The following is a 15122-nucleotide window of genomic DNA, read 5'->3' as shown; positions in this document are numbered from 1 at the left end:
CAGAGAAATCAGATATGCTTTACAAGAGAGTCAGCCGCTCATGTCTTGTCAAGACCCCTCACCTACCGGCTCCTTTACAAGTCAATAACCAGGGCCCACTGTCCTCCACTGGGCCTTGGCACACATTCTCATCTTTCTATAGGACGCAGAGGCAGGGAGGGAGGGAGCCCCGCAGTTCTGGATTCCATGGTGTAATGTTTAAAGCTATATTATTCTGTATGATATCATGGAATATAATGCTGCCTCTCCACAATGAAAATACTCCTCACACATGAGGGAGTAAGTTTCCACGGTCCTCACCGTGCTGGGACGCTACATCACCGCATTTACCCCGCAACACACAACACGGAGCCCTCTGACATTCCTGTAATGCATAGTGACAAATAATTGGCGACGCCACGAAGACAGAAGAGCCAGTTAAAAGCCTTTTTCAATATTAAAAACTAATGAAAGAGTGAATGAATTATGAAGGTAGAGGGGAAAAATATAATTAGAAGGTGGAAGTAGTGCTTAATACATTTACTCGAGACTATTTCCTTTCCTTAATGGAACTGCAGCATGCAGAAAGGGGGTTTTGATGAGGCTAGTATTGACTGTCCGCCCTGCTGCTTAAGGTAAATCCAGCAGGTCATTTCATTAAGGCCCAATTCCATGGCACTAATTTTGATTTTAGGGGCTTGACAGCTGTCGGCAGTGGGAAATTGCTGTGGCAAGAACAGTGAGAGAGGAGCCTATTACCGCTGCGAGAAAATACAAATTGCAAAGCCTCGGTTCAAATTACCGCCATTTCTGCCGTGCTGACCCACCAAAAATCGTATTTCATCACATTCCTGGGCCGCGGCTTTTGATTAGCTGCATAAAACTAGAGAGAGAGAGAGAGAGAGAGCGACCTGTTGAGGTCGCTCGCTCCCAAAAAAATGCTGAGAAACAAATGCATGTGAAAATGCACCTAATGACAAGAACGTTTGGACATTTCTAAAACAGCCCTACAAGAAATACCAAAAAAAAGCTGCCATACCATATTGTATTGCAAGGTGCTTCCAAAATATTGTCCATTTAATTTACAAATGGATATTAGGAACACCTTCAAATGTAATGCAACTCAATTATATTATGTTACAATATACAGTGGTCTCCAATTGGACCACTGTTTGCATTACTTGTTTTTCTAAATGACACATTCTCCTGATCCTCCCTCACAGTGGTAGTTGCTGTTGGTCGGCCTGGCAGTGGGATGGACCTGACTCACAATGTGAACTCTTAATCGTCTCGCCTTGCAAGTTAATGTGCAGCATTAAAGTTCCAGAAGGAAAGGGGGGGGGGCTCTTCCTCTGATGCTATTAATTAGCAGTGCTCCATTGCTCTCAGCTTTTTGAAGCTCTCCATCTCCTTTTGTTTCACCCTCTCTTTCTTTTTTCTTTTTTTTGTGCGGCCTTCCTTATTGACTTTTCAATTTTCCTCTCACATCCACCCCCTTGCACCAGCAGCAGCACCAGTGCTTCTGCGGAGGTGCCCAGCCCAATAATACCCCCAAGCCCCACTCTCCGAGACGCCGGCTGGGGAGCCCTGAGAGCTGGGCCGGCCCTACAGCTCCCACCAGCCCACCGCTCGCTCCCCACGAGACCGAAATCAAAGAGAGAGGCCCTTAAAATATAACCATGGGTATAATGAGGGTGCTCCAAAGAACAATAAGCATATACACCAAAGGAGGGAAGAGAGTAGGAGTACAAAAGAAAGAAGGATAAAACTATAGGAATGTTGGCCTTGGTGTTCTTGAGACGTGAACAACAGAGGAGTGGAAGGAGAAACAAAACAGAATGATACTGTGCTGCAGGAGAGAGGCCAAAGGGCCACAGCCAGTGGTGACGGTAGCCGGGGCCACGCATCTATCCAACCATGTATCTGAACCCAAAACAACAAGGGGGTCTGCCGCATGCCTCTGGAGCCGAAGGAAGCTGAAGGGAGCCAAAGGGAGCACGACTAATTTCTGCACAACAATAGGCCTGGATGGGCGCCCACACAATGGCAGGTGCTTTGAATAGCAGCAGGGCCCTTGCAGCGGGGATCTTCTCCTCTCTCGCTCCGAGGGCTTGGGCCCTGGCTTGTGTAACCTCTCATTTTCAACCTGGCTTCCCTTTGACTCATAAAGGATGAAAATGATCTCATGGGGCGGCCGGGGGAGCGGGAGACGGGCAGGGTTGCAAGGCACAATCCACAGCAAGTCCATCTGCGTTTTCCTTCTCAGCCTTTTTTCTTAGCACTCTTTTCTCTCTGTTTACATCCGCTGTGTCTCCTCCGCTCTCTTTTGCCTGCCTCACTCTTACTTACTCCACTTTTTTTTTTCACCTCATTCTCGCTGGGGTTTTTTTTCTCCCATCGACTGTTTGTGTGTTGTGTTATTTTCTGTAGCGCTTGTGTTTGTTGTGCTGCTGCTGGGCTGTCCTGTAGGCCATGATGCAGTGGTAAAGGCAGTTTTCCCCCCACCTTAAGAGCATTCTTTCCGGGGTCACAGGGTCAGGCTTCACAGATGTCTACTGCAGACACACAGTTGTCTAAGGACTGCATCCCTGGGAGTAAGCATTTGTACTAAACAATGCAGCGTTTCCCCTCCTCACTTTGGAAAATGTTAAATGTTATTTTTTGTCTTTTTTTTTGGTCTCTGTTCTCATTGTTTTATATTTCAATGAAGCTATAGAGTGAGTGTAATTTTTCCAAGGTGGAGTTTTTTTTTTGTGTTTAGATAATGAGAGCGGGCGCTGGTTATCACAAGATAGTGGTGTTTTCTGCCTGCTTTCATTCTTTTAAACACTCCCCGTCTCCCGAAGTTTCCTCCAATTGTTCTAATGGGGCCTTAGTCATCCTTGCCTGATGGCGCAGGGAAAAGATGCTTTTAAAGGTCTTTTTTCTTTGCTCGCTACGTGTTGCCAGGAGAGGGAGAAAAAAAGAGGAAAACATGTAGTGACTGTCCTGAAATACACACGGAGAGACGGATACAAGAAACCCTTGAGTAAGCGGCGCAGGGGCCAAACAAAGAGCAACCCCTCAATGAACAGAAAGACAATATTTGAAGGATATTTGAACACCTCCGTGTAGCCTCGGTCTCAACAGATAAATTGTAGAGAGGAGGGTTTCCTGAGCCAAACGGCTTTCATTAAAGGGAAATCAGTTTGTGCTTTTTTTAAGGGGGCGGAGCGTAACCCTGGTATAAGAGAGGAGATTGCAGCATTTAACATGCAAGTTTTGCCTGAGAACATGGGAAAGTGTGTAATTGGAACAACATTTTTTAAAAAACCCAGGCACCGAGCTATCCTCGAATATCTCGCTCCTTTTCATCTCGCCTTCCCTTGTTCCTGCGTTTGATATGGTGCTCTCACTTCCCCCTCCAAACATCCCCCCTGTATTCTGCAAATTGATAACCCTCTAAATGAATTATGGTAAATGCATAATGAAGGTTTTCTCATGCTTCAGCCCTGCAGCCAGCCAGGATGCAGCATCTCGTTTGGCATGTTTGATTCGTTTTGTTGCGCATTTAGCCCCAGTGTTCCTTCAGAGTGTTCACTGCTTGGGGCATGTAAATAAGAAATTATCCTTGCTGACTAACATGGCTAATACCTCCTCTGGGGTAATCAAAAATTATTAGACGCTCGCTACCAATAAACATTAGGGCTCATGGCACCAGCCACTGTCAAATCGCTCACCTCCGCCTGCTCCCCAATAGCCATAAAATGGGTGAACAAAAGTGATCAGGTGTGGAAAAAGCACTCTGGCTACGTGGAAACTGAGAGACCCCGCAACTGCCATTATGCCTAAAAAAGCAGCCCTTGGCTTTAAGAGTCATTAAAGCATGTACTAGAGTGGGAATCAGACTAGAAAATGAGCTTATCTTGCATAATGCCCTCAAAAGCTTTGCATAAACGTGAAAGATGTGCGCGTGAAAATCAGCGGCAGAGAGGAAGCACTGGGATTGTAACACACTTCCTTTATCATCCTCCCACTCTCTTGGACGTGGCAGCATGGTTAAAGCACTACCTGTAGGGTATAGCTGCGCCGCTCGGTTCCAAACATGCCGCCCTGTGTAAGCCCCGGTTTACACAAATGAAAAACCACACAGCAAGTGAACAAGCTATTGCCGGCCTTGCTAAGCCACTCGACTCGACTGCGTGCCGTCTGCTGGGAGGGACCTTTGCTGTGATGTGGGGCTCGGACATTAAGGGGGAGGAGAATTGAGAGGGTGGGTGTGGCGGAGGAGATTAAAGAGCCAAGGGAGGCAGAAGAATGGAAAGAAAGTAAAAAAAAAAAAAAAAAGAGCACAAGGCCCATTGGTCAAACACAAAGGGGGAGAGAGGGAGAAGAAAATTTGAAGTCAGGGTTAAACTCCAAATAAGCACACCTTAAACGGGTCAGTGTGAGCGGGCAGTCGGGGTTTTTTGGAGTTTCCCCGCAGGTGTGCCTTTGACAGACTTGGCCCCCGTAACCTCTCTCTGATCTCGAGTGGGGCCCCGGGTCGGACACAGAAGAAACCGGTGGCATCTCGCCGCCTCTGCCTCCCATTCTACGTCTATTACATTCACACACGCATGCTTACACACTCTGTAAACACACACGCAAACACGCAGCCAGACGAGGGCAAAACAAATCTGGTGAGGACTAGAGCAATTGGATTATCACCTCTTAAGGGTGACTCCGAGGCTGACCCCCCTTCAGGCTAGGCTGCTGAAACAAGACGGAACATTTCCTGGGAAAACACTCTCCCTTTAAAGAGCCGAAGCGCCGACGTCCTTGTGAAAATACAGCGGCGGCAGCATTAATGGACGAGGAAATGCCCTTTGGGGCACACGCTCAAATCCCTTTTAGCCATACTACATCAGACCTGTGTGCACTCCTCATCATCACTATACACCAGAGTAATCAGCAGTGGAACATGGGTGTGTAAACCCACTGGATAATGAACTGACACAACAGCACTGCACTCTTTGTTTTTGGTCCAAGCCTTTGGGTATAGAAGAGAGAAAAAGTCGCTCTCCTTCTACTGTAGTTCAATCATGATTACTTCCCTTTAACAGTTTCCTTTCTGCTTTTTAATTATACCCAACTCACTCCCAGATAAGCTGGTCTTCATCTACTTCTCGGAGAAAGAGAAAGAGGAGAAAAAAAAAGAAGAAGAGAGAGAGAAAAAAGAAAAACGCTTCCCCCAAGCTTCGCCTTAATGGCGCAAAACAGACATTCTCCTCAGCTGCTGTCAGAATAATCTGGGTAATTTTTTCCCTATGTTCTCCAAACATTAGTTTGCACATTAGGCTGACCCAGTTAATGTGCCTTTCCTGCTGTGTAGGACCCAGTTCCTGGCCAAGCTAGGCCAGGCTGGGTTGGGTTGGGCCGGGTCGCGCCGGGGGCCTGTTCATGATTACGGACCAAAGGGACCAGGCCCCAGTCAGAGCCGAGGCGGAGGGGCGAGGGAGAAAGGGAGAAGGAAAGGGTGGAAAGGAGACGATAAGAGGAAGAGCGGGAAAGCTGGAGCTGCAGAGTGGATGGAAGGGCAGAGTGGTGGTGGTGTTGTGGGTAGAGGAGTGTTACTGGAAGTGGAGCTGCATCTACTGGCAGTCCTCATCCTTTTTCAGCCTCTTTTCTTTTGCTGTTTTCATGTTGCTTTTTTTTTTTTTCTCTCTCTCTCATGATCTGTAGACTTGGAGCACAGGGTCAGAAGAAAGACAGAAAAAAAGAGAAGGGAGAGAGGGAGAGAGAGCGGAAGAGGAGGAAGGAAGGAGGGTGCTGAGGGAGCTGATCATTCTCTTTAATCACATTCTGGATGAGGGCCAGGTAGTCTGCGGTACCGAGAGCGAGACACGGAGGGGTGAGTGAGGGGAGAGAGTGTGAGGAAGGGGGTGCGGGAGAAGGAGAGATGGAGGAATAAATGGAAAGAGAGGGGGAGAGAGAGAGAGGTGAGGTGAGGATGAGAAAGGGACTTATGGAGAGTGGGGATGAGCCTGAGAGCAGAGCCCCTTGAAACAGCCTGAAGTGCAGCAGCGCTTAAGCAAGGGCGCACGTTTGCCCACACATACCATGTCTGTGTGTGTGTGTCTCTGTCTGTGTGTGTGTGTGTGTGTGTGTGTGTGTGTGTGTGTGTGTGTGTGTGTGTTTGTGTGTGTGTGTGCGCACAAGCCAGAGTGACAGCCATTCCCGTAAATGCCCGCGAATGCTGAATCCAGCAAGAATCTGGTGTTAGAGCAGAGGCAGGGAGAGATCCATTTTAAAACTATGTGCATTAACTATACTTTTCCCTATAGATTAAGCACTCCACATGAATAATTTAGCCTCTCTTATGCTAATGGGATCATGAAAGTATCCCCTCCGTGCCGTGTTTTCTCCCCCTCCGCAGCAACTCTTCTCAGCTTTCAACAATGGCCCTACCCCTTCCCAACAAACCATCAGACAGACATATTGCACTGTTTTCACAACAGGCACCTGACTAACATGGGCCTGACATGTAGCGGCAAGGCTAAGATTGCACATAGTAGCTGATTGAGAAACACTGCAGCCATTGTTATCCTTATGACACATGCACTGTATATATATGTGTATTTGGCTTGTTTCTCCATTGGGTGCTGCTTGCTTCCACTTGTTTTCACTGCAGTGGTGGGATGTAACGAAGTACATTTACTTTGTTACTGTACTTAAGTGCATTTACTGCGATTGTACATTTACTGTACTTAAGTACTTTATCTTCAGATACTTTTACATGTTCATATTGTTTTTAGTTATTTATTACGTAATCAATAATTAGTCCATTGATCCTGTGTTTCCCATAGAATTGATTAAATATATGGCGGCAACAGGGGTGCACGTGCACACACACAAAAGTGACTCTCCCACGTAGCAGATTCCGAGTGACAGGTACAGAGAGTGAAAGAGAAGTTCTCGCGTGAGAGAAAAAACTGCATTGCATGCTGCTGGATTGTCTGCGTGGACGGTAAATAAGTTATGGACCACAGCATTTGTGCCGTACACACCAAGTTGGATATCTCTTATGCTATTATTCTAAATGTACAATTTTTTAAAAATATAATATACAAAGTAGTGTATATATACAATATACAATTGGCACAGTTGAGGATGTAGTAGAGCGTTGCATTAGAAAATAGGCTCAGCACATACTTTTACATTTAATACTTTAATTATGTTCAAGTACTTACTTACTGTTACTCTCATAGAAAAACGAACGTGTTTTTTACTTGAGTATGTTTTTTTCTATTTATGTATGTTTTTTTCTATTTATGTGTACTTTCACTTTAGTTAATGTGTGCATGTTTGAGTACTTCCTCCACCAGAGTCCCTGACATGGAGAGGTTTACTTTGCATGATGTCTGTATTCTCGACCAGTGGGCCCGGTTTTGTAGGAGGCTGCTAAACTTTCTGACGACCTCGCTGTGTTTTCTTTTTGAGAGGGGAAGTGGACATATCCTGTGTGTTTATGTCTTTCTCTGCTCTTTTTTGTTCGGCCCCTGCCCACACGCACGCACACACACACACACACACACACACATTTAAAACACATACACACCCTTGTTGCTTCAGCATTGTGTTGTGGTGAGGTGGGGGCACTGTGTAAAAATTATCAGTGCTCCAACAGCTGGGAGTGAGAGCCATGAAACAGCAGGGCTTGGGTCTGCTTTATTGTTTATCTGTTGTTTATGGGCCAGTGTTCAGCTTTAATTACTACACTAAATTAAACTCTAACAGGCACTTAGGGGGAAACCGGCTACATGCATGCCCACACACACACACACACACACATACACACTGTATACTTTATATACACAGACACACCTCACTGATCACTCCAGAGTTGCAATACACAGTTAGCTACTAAACTGCTACAAGGCTTCCATCTTGCATTTAGCTGAGATTGTGGAGTTTTCTCTGTTGTGGTTTAAATTTGTTCGTTTTCTGTCTTTCTCCTCATTCAGTTTTGTGTCTCCTTGAGCCATAAGTGTAGCTGTGAAAAAAAATGGAGGTGTGGAAAATGCCCGATTCAACAGGCCATCGTTCGTGCTGGGGCTCTCTGGGCGGACACAGGGAGTTGTGTCCCCACCAGGAATGACCCTCCCCTTTCTCTCCAGTAAGCTCAACCACAAAGACCTTGCTGAGTGGGGCGTCCCGGCGAGGGCCAAGGGAGCTCACCACACTCCCCACGCATACATACACACACAAACAATCACACACACGCACACACACACACACACAAATGTACCACAACTCCATCAAGCGCAGCATGCTCCCTTGGAGCCGAACACTCAAGCTCTCCCTCTCTTCCTCCCGTTTGCTCCATCTCTGCCTCTCTCGGCCTCTCTGGGGAGTCTGTCTATCCGCAGAGCGTGGGGGATTGTTCAATTGCTGAGAAAATGTACAAAATGCTTTTTCTCCTCTCCTCTGTTGAGCCTTTTCCAGCTACAGTAGAATCGGGGAATTGTACAGAAAGACCCTTTGCTCACCCACTCAAGATGTCAATGTGGATTTGGTCTTCATGCATAGCTAATAATTACAAGTGTGGACTGGAGCTGAGGCACACACACATGCACACAGACTGAGACACGCACATACAGCGAGGGGGGGGGGGGGAGAAACATTACCTACCGTGCTGATTCAGTGTAAGGGATTTACATTTCATGACTGAGTGCATTTGACTGTATCGTGTTTGGTGTGGGCAAAAGTGCAGAGCATTTCATCACGCTGCTCCATCACACTTTAGGTGTTCAACATAGTACGGACACCTGCTTGGAGACGTGCGCTATCTTAAGGCACGCACATTCATCAAGTTTAACTCCCTGTAACTGATGTTTCTGATGTCTCCAGATAAGCTTGGAGGAGTTCCACGGGACTGTTAATCAAAATGATGTGCAAACACGGCCAATGAAGTTATTGTGTGTTACCGTCTGAACCATCTCCCTTTAACCCGCCAGGACTTGTTTATTTAGCCAGAACATAGGGAGTCGCTCTCCGCGAGTCAGCGAGTGAGAGAGCAGAATTTGCCCTGAGGGCGATAATTCACATTTTCTTTTTTCCGGAGGGAAATTCAGAGAAAAAAGGGAAGTAAAAAAATAAAAGTTTGTTGTGAACGATGGGAGGGGAGAGGTTGCAGACATTTAAGTATTTTTCTGAAACTGAATCCTTTTTTCGTATGTGTCAGAATCTTTACTGGCACTCTTTACTAACGGCTATGACCACGCTTCACCCTGGTTTATAGCTTGATAATAAATTATTCCACGAGAGGGGCAATATATATATTTGTGCACTTGTTAAACTGTTTTTTTGGCAAAGATTCACAACAATGCTCGGTGCTGAGCTGCAAGCCAGACATTTTGGAAGTGAATTTTCTTCTGAGACAGTGTTGTATAACTACACATACAGCGCTTATGTGTGTTATTAAACTTTACTCTGCTGTGAATCCCCGAACATCAGCCAAAGGCAAAGGAGGAAACAAGTTAAAGTGTTTCACTCTTTGAGACAGTTTGACTTGGCCACCTTCAGATACGAAATAGACCGGAGTCCCATATTCAACACGTTGATGCTTCTGGATCAATTTTCGAGGTAAATGTTTTTCAAGCCACCGGCACACGCACAACCCACCTTTTCAAGATGGAAAATCGGGGAAGAAAGTAGATGTTTTTGTTGGCAGCCGAAACAAGAAAGAAAAAAAAGCACCGCTGGACTCAAACTCTTTTTCTCTCTCGCCTTCTTCTCACTCTCTCGCATCTATCCCGTCGTCCTCAACTGATCCGCACCGTCACCCCTTTTAACAGGGGCCAAGCTGTTAAAGACCCCATTACCGAAGTGAAGCACACATTTCACATTTTCTCTGCGGACTCCAGAGTGTGGACTACAAATTTTATGTGGAAATGTATTGAGATAGGGAGGCCAGTTCATGCGTGGAGCAAGGAGCGGCGTGGAAGTGAAGGAGAGGAGGGAAAAGAAAAAAAAAAAAAGGTGGAGAGGTTGGGGAGGGAAGGCTCTGTCAGAATGGAAGGGCCAGAGTCGGGAGTCAGCGAGCGCTTCAAGCGTTAACGTAATTGCAAGAATGTGAAAAATGAGGCGGCAGGGCTCCCGAGCGGAGCGAAAGGTCAGAGCATGCCTCACACAAAACAACTGGCTGGAGGACGGCCTCATTAGACCATTAAATCAGCTGCCCTCTCTCTCTCTCTCTCTCTCTCCTTTTCCTCGCTCTGCCTACTTTTTCACCTCCTCTGCTCGTTTCACCTCCGTGCTGCAACAGCTCTTTTCCCAAATCTCTGATTCTGTTCTTTGCTGCGTGTACTTTTTGTTGTAACTTTGAACTGGTGGATCAAGTGTTTAGCGCTCTTCCTCGTAGGTCAGGCTCTGGTCCCTGATCTAGTCTACGTTGGCCCGGTCTACGCAGCACCAATGCGCGGTGCTGTACCGTAACTGTCTTTGGCCCGTATTGATCCGCTGTTACTGGATACGGTGGGGAGAGGAGTCGATAAGTGCTCTGTGGATTACAGGTCACTTGTACTTATGTGTGTAAGATAATCAATAGGCAGTGCATTTCTTTCTCTCACCCCTCCGCCCTCCCCTCCCCTCACCGTTACTCCTGCAGACTCCATCTCCCATGCTGCTTGCATTTGCAAAGAGGAGTGCAAAAACCCTACGCTGCGTCTTCTGACCTGCGTTTTTTAACTTACGTTATTACTTCCAGATCCTCGATCAACATAAAAACCTTGACTTTAAGGAGAATCTATTTTTTACTGTGGGAGAGAAAACCTAGTGTTACTGTTTATCTCTCACTGCACTTACCCTGGAATCATCCCTATCAGGATCAATCAATGTGTCACATTATTAACTGTACCTTCATTATGCTAATACAAACATCTGGTCAGACATCCAAGCCCGAGCTATCATCCTGTGATCCAACTAGTCCTGACACGGCCGACCACAGAGGTCTGCTGCGGCCCCCACTCTGTGGTCAGTAATGCTTCAGGAGCTGCGAGTACCGCCCCTGTCTGAGGAGGACGAGATGATTCACACAGCCCCACCACAGATCCCCCATCGACCATCACGTCCCATCGATATGTTTGATCGCTTATTGGCAAAGCGATAGTCTCGAACGGACACAGCAAGCGGCCTCCACTGTGCGAGATAGCTGGTGTAAGCGTGTAAGGAGTGCTTGAGTGTGTTTATATATGTGTTGGTGTGTGTGTGTGTGTGTAGCTGGTGTGATGAAATTTCATGCAAAGCCCTGGACACTGCCAGAGGGCATGCAGACACAGAAGGAGACCCACACACACACACACACACACACACACACACACACACTGTGCCTCCAGTGAAAGGAGATCTTGGTGCATTCAAAACAAGAAAGGAAAGGCCAAGAGCTCATCATCTGTTCTTTAGCTCAGGCAGCAGTTGCATTTAATAAACAATCCCAATCGCACGATGCACTGATGTTTGGCCTCACCTCCGAATTCAACTAACAGCATGTGCTTTTGATAATTTACATGTCAAAACGGATACAGACCATGACAGAAATACAAGGCGGATAACTGTGACTTCCACACACTGTCTGTAACAAATTCAAATGCATTTGTTTTTAAACGCATTATTGCTGTTTGGCAGGTCGTGTGCGGGATAACACAAGGCTGACTGAGACATGATTAGGGGCTGTTGTGCAGGGAGCAGAAAGTTAATACGGTTTAAATGGAAGCAGGAACTGGCAGAAATGTAGTATTAATCACCAGGTTTTTTTGTTGAGCTCTCCAAATAGCAACACTTTGGAAAGCCCGTCGCGAGGTTGTTGTGCTACCGTGGCTGCTGCACTTGAGGTGTAAGAGTGGATAAGCGTGTTCATTTTTAGGTGTGACTACGTGTTGACATGGACGCCAGTCAAAAAACAGGATAATCCAACGTGGAATAGGAAGCACTGGGGTGTACATGTATAGAGGGATGTGCCACCTATTCATTGCAGATCTCACATTAAATGGGGTTAAATTGAAGCGCTGGCAACTCCGCTCATGCATGATGATTAATATGTCCTGTGTGGATCTGTGCCCTCATATCTATGTATGATTATGTGGCAGTGCTTGAGTGTGTGTGTGCACGTGCCCATTTCTGGGGCGGCTTACCTTGTTCGCTGCTGTTGTCGCCACTCTGTGAAGCGTGTCCCCCGCTGGAGGGCCCCGGTGTGCCGGCCGAGTGTGTGGAGGTGGCGTCATCGTGGTCTCTCCAGGAAGCTGGGTTCTGAGGTTTTGCAGAAGGGAGAAAAAGCGAGCGTGGGATCCATCCGTGCATCCATCCACATTCCCCCGTCCAAACCGCAAAACCAGGAGCGCGGAGAGCAGCGAGAGGGGGGGGAGGGAAGAAGGGACACAGAAAGAGAGAGAGAGAGGAGCCATGTGAGAATGGTGGAAACATGAGAGTGACATCTGTATGAGTCGACATGAGGGTGAGGGTCCTTGGTCTGCTTACATTCCCCCGGCAAGGCGAAGAGCCCCAGCGAACAGACAAATCAACAAAGCCACTGTAATAATAGATGAACAAAAAGGAACGAATGCACTAAAGCAGCTGGCAGTAAGTCAAAACAGTGTAATCAAAGTGTTTCATTAATGCATGAAAGCAAAACGCAGCGCCGTTAATGTGGCGTTTGATTTTGAACGCTGCGAGCCGAGCACTCGGGAGTGATTGTCTAAACACACATGGCAGAGCCCAGTGGAGTTCGTTTATACCATAACCAATTGAGACTTCCGCGTCAAGTGAGAAATATAGAGGTAAAAAGTCCAAACACACCACAGCCACCATTAATCATTACCACTGTCAGAAGTGAAAATAAGATATGACAGTGATTCTCCTGCTAATCTGCCAAAAATGTGTCCACGCCCTCGCTGTCGTACACACACGCCCACAGAGGCCTGCAGGAATACACTTACGCACACATGCTAATGACATAATAGAGCAAGAAGTATAAACACACATGCACACACACTCTCTTTTATATATACAAACACACGCAGAAAAGAGTGTTAAATCTCAGTCGGCCAGCTTCAAAGAAATGTCCGTAAACAAATTCAAAAACTTTCAGGGCGACTTTCTTTTCTCCTTTTCTCTCGTCCTCCCCTCTTTCCTGGTCAGTCCCACTTCCCTGTCCGTGCACACAGGGAAACAGGGTTTTTATACTGTACAGGAAAGGCTTTATCAGTGCCACATGAAGGCAGGCTGGAGGGGGGGGGGGGGGGGGATTTCCTCTGCCATCCAGGCAGATAGACGGAGATCACGTAATTTACTACACTCTCAGACAGGGTTGATACAGCCTCCCCAATTTAACATGTCACCTGAGCATGATGACAAAATGTTGGCCAACGTCCGCCCCGACGTCGTCTGGGGCCCAAGAGAAGCAGCCCCATGAGCAGAGCCCAAGCCAAACAAACACAGGCCTGCACCAAGGCTCCCCACAAACCTCAACCCACTTCTCAGTTCCCGCTCTGGTTGTTTTGTTTTTTTCTTCCTTCCTCAAACACACACAAACACACACACACATATACATACGGAGAAGCAGAAGAAAAAAAAATGTACACGCCACAGAATATTTCAAGAAAGAGAGCGTTTTTACCATTTTGTCTAACTTCAGTAGTGTTCCTGATGAACTTCTTTTCCCTCAGCTCCCCGCCAGAGAGGAGCCTGCCCGCCTGCTTTGTTGCCCCAGTCAGAGTGAGTTGTACTGGAGGAGGACAGACAGGATAGGGCCTGCAGACTAGTGGAGGTTTGCTGGGATACAGAGGCTACGAGACGAGCGGCTGCTGAGGCTCCCCTGGGTGCGCAGTCCTGATGTGCTGCGGCTTGTTCTGCTGCGGAGGCGAGGCTGCTGCTATGCCCGTGAGCGAGGCCCTTTTATCTGCTAAGTTTTTTGGGGAAGGAGGGCTGTTTTCTTAAACAGCTCGGAGCCGAAAACAGCAGACAGAAACACACAAGGCCCTTCAGACCCTCCGCTCCACTCAAGGCCCTCTCAGCGTCAGCTGTTCGCCGAATGGCAATCAGATAAAGAGCTCGGAGAATTGCTCGGGAGAGGGGCAAGGAGACGGGGTGAACAATAACCCATGCGAGGGTTTTTTCAAGTGAACGGAAGGGGAAAGTGTCGCCGGCTGATGGTGATGGGCCAGTGATCAACATATGGTCTGTTTTCTGTTGCTCTCAACACAGCCTAGTCTCGTCTGAGTGAAATCAATAATGTGGGGAAAGCACATCAAACGTCTCACACACTTTAATTTTGCCTTTTGTCATATGAAACACAGAAGCAGAGGTAAAAAACAAATCCCAGACTCCCGGGTGCATAATGTATTTAAGCAGAGCTGGTCTCTGTGCAACCGAACGGGCTGTTGTTGTTCCAGGAGAAGAAAATGACTGGGTTCTGCTTCCTCACAGTGAGACACAGTCTGCCAGCCGCTCGTGAGACAGACCTGAACGACTACGCTCGCTGCTCTCACACACTCTGGCTCACTTGTTCTCTCTCTCTCTCTCTCTCTCTCTCTCTCTCTCTCTCTCTCTCTCTCTCTCTCTCTCTCACACACTTGCCAGCAATGGCCACAGCATGGTTTTAATGCAACAGCAGAATCGATAGGACTTAATTTAGCTATCATTGCGGAGTAATGTGTCATTTTTAATGGTGCTGGCACTAAATTAAATTCAAAGACACCTCAGCTAATAGTGTTAAAGGGAATGATATTTTGCTGTGATTTGCTACCCTGTGGGTTTAATGGGCCCGTGTGCAGGGATATAGATACAGCTTTGTTAGTCTGGTTCTTATGGGGCAAAAAGCACACCGCAGCACTTTATATGACCCGATAATAATAAAGCAGTGTATAGTAGGAACTATCCATGTCGAGGATATTTTTAATGAAGCACACACTACCCTTTTTTTTTTAATACCTGTAAGTCACCTCTCATTCACAACCCTGTCTGCGGAAGGAGCCGACAAATATCAAAACAACAGCGTTAACTTTCCGCGCTCAACAAGGCGACAAAAGCAACAGCCTTTTCCTTCCCATGAATAATTTAGTGGGCCTCTCCGAGCCACGGAGGGTGCATCATCAGACACCGCACAACACAAACACACACACACAACC

The 15122-nt window shown here is 47.0% G+C and overlaps 1 protein-coding gene across 9 annotated transcripts in view; it reads right to left on the bottom strand.

The window, feature by feature from the left end:
* The window catches only part of meis2a (Meis homeobox 2a), an 81893-nt gene that overhangs the window by 56124 nt on the left and 10647 nt on the right, over positions 1-15122 (bottom strand). For all 9 annotated transcript variants that reach the window (XM_034575706.1, XM_034575709.1, XM_034575710.1 and 6 more), the window contains exon 7: positions 12132-12246. In XM_034575706.1, coding sequence (XP_034431597.1) covers positions 12132-12246 — 115 coding nt within the window. The remainder of the gene's footprint in view (positions 1-12131; positions 12247-15122) is intronic.

The sequence above is a fragment of the Hippoglossus hippoglossus genome, chromosome 22 (genome assembly GCF_009819705.1).
Source record: "Hippoglossus hippoglossus isolate fHipHip1 chromosome 22, fHipHip1.pri, whole genome shotgun sequence".
NCBI lineage: Eukaryota > Metazoa > Chordata > Actinopteri > Pleuronectiformes > Pleuronectidae > Hippoglossus > Hippoglossus hippoglossus.
This window is presented reverse-complemented; position numbering and strand designations above follow the sequence as displayed.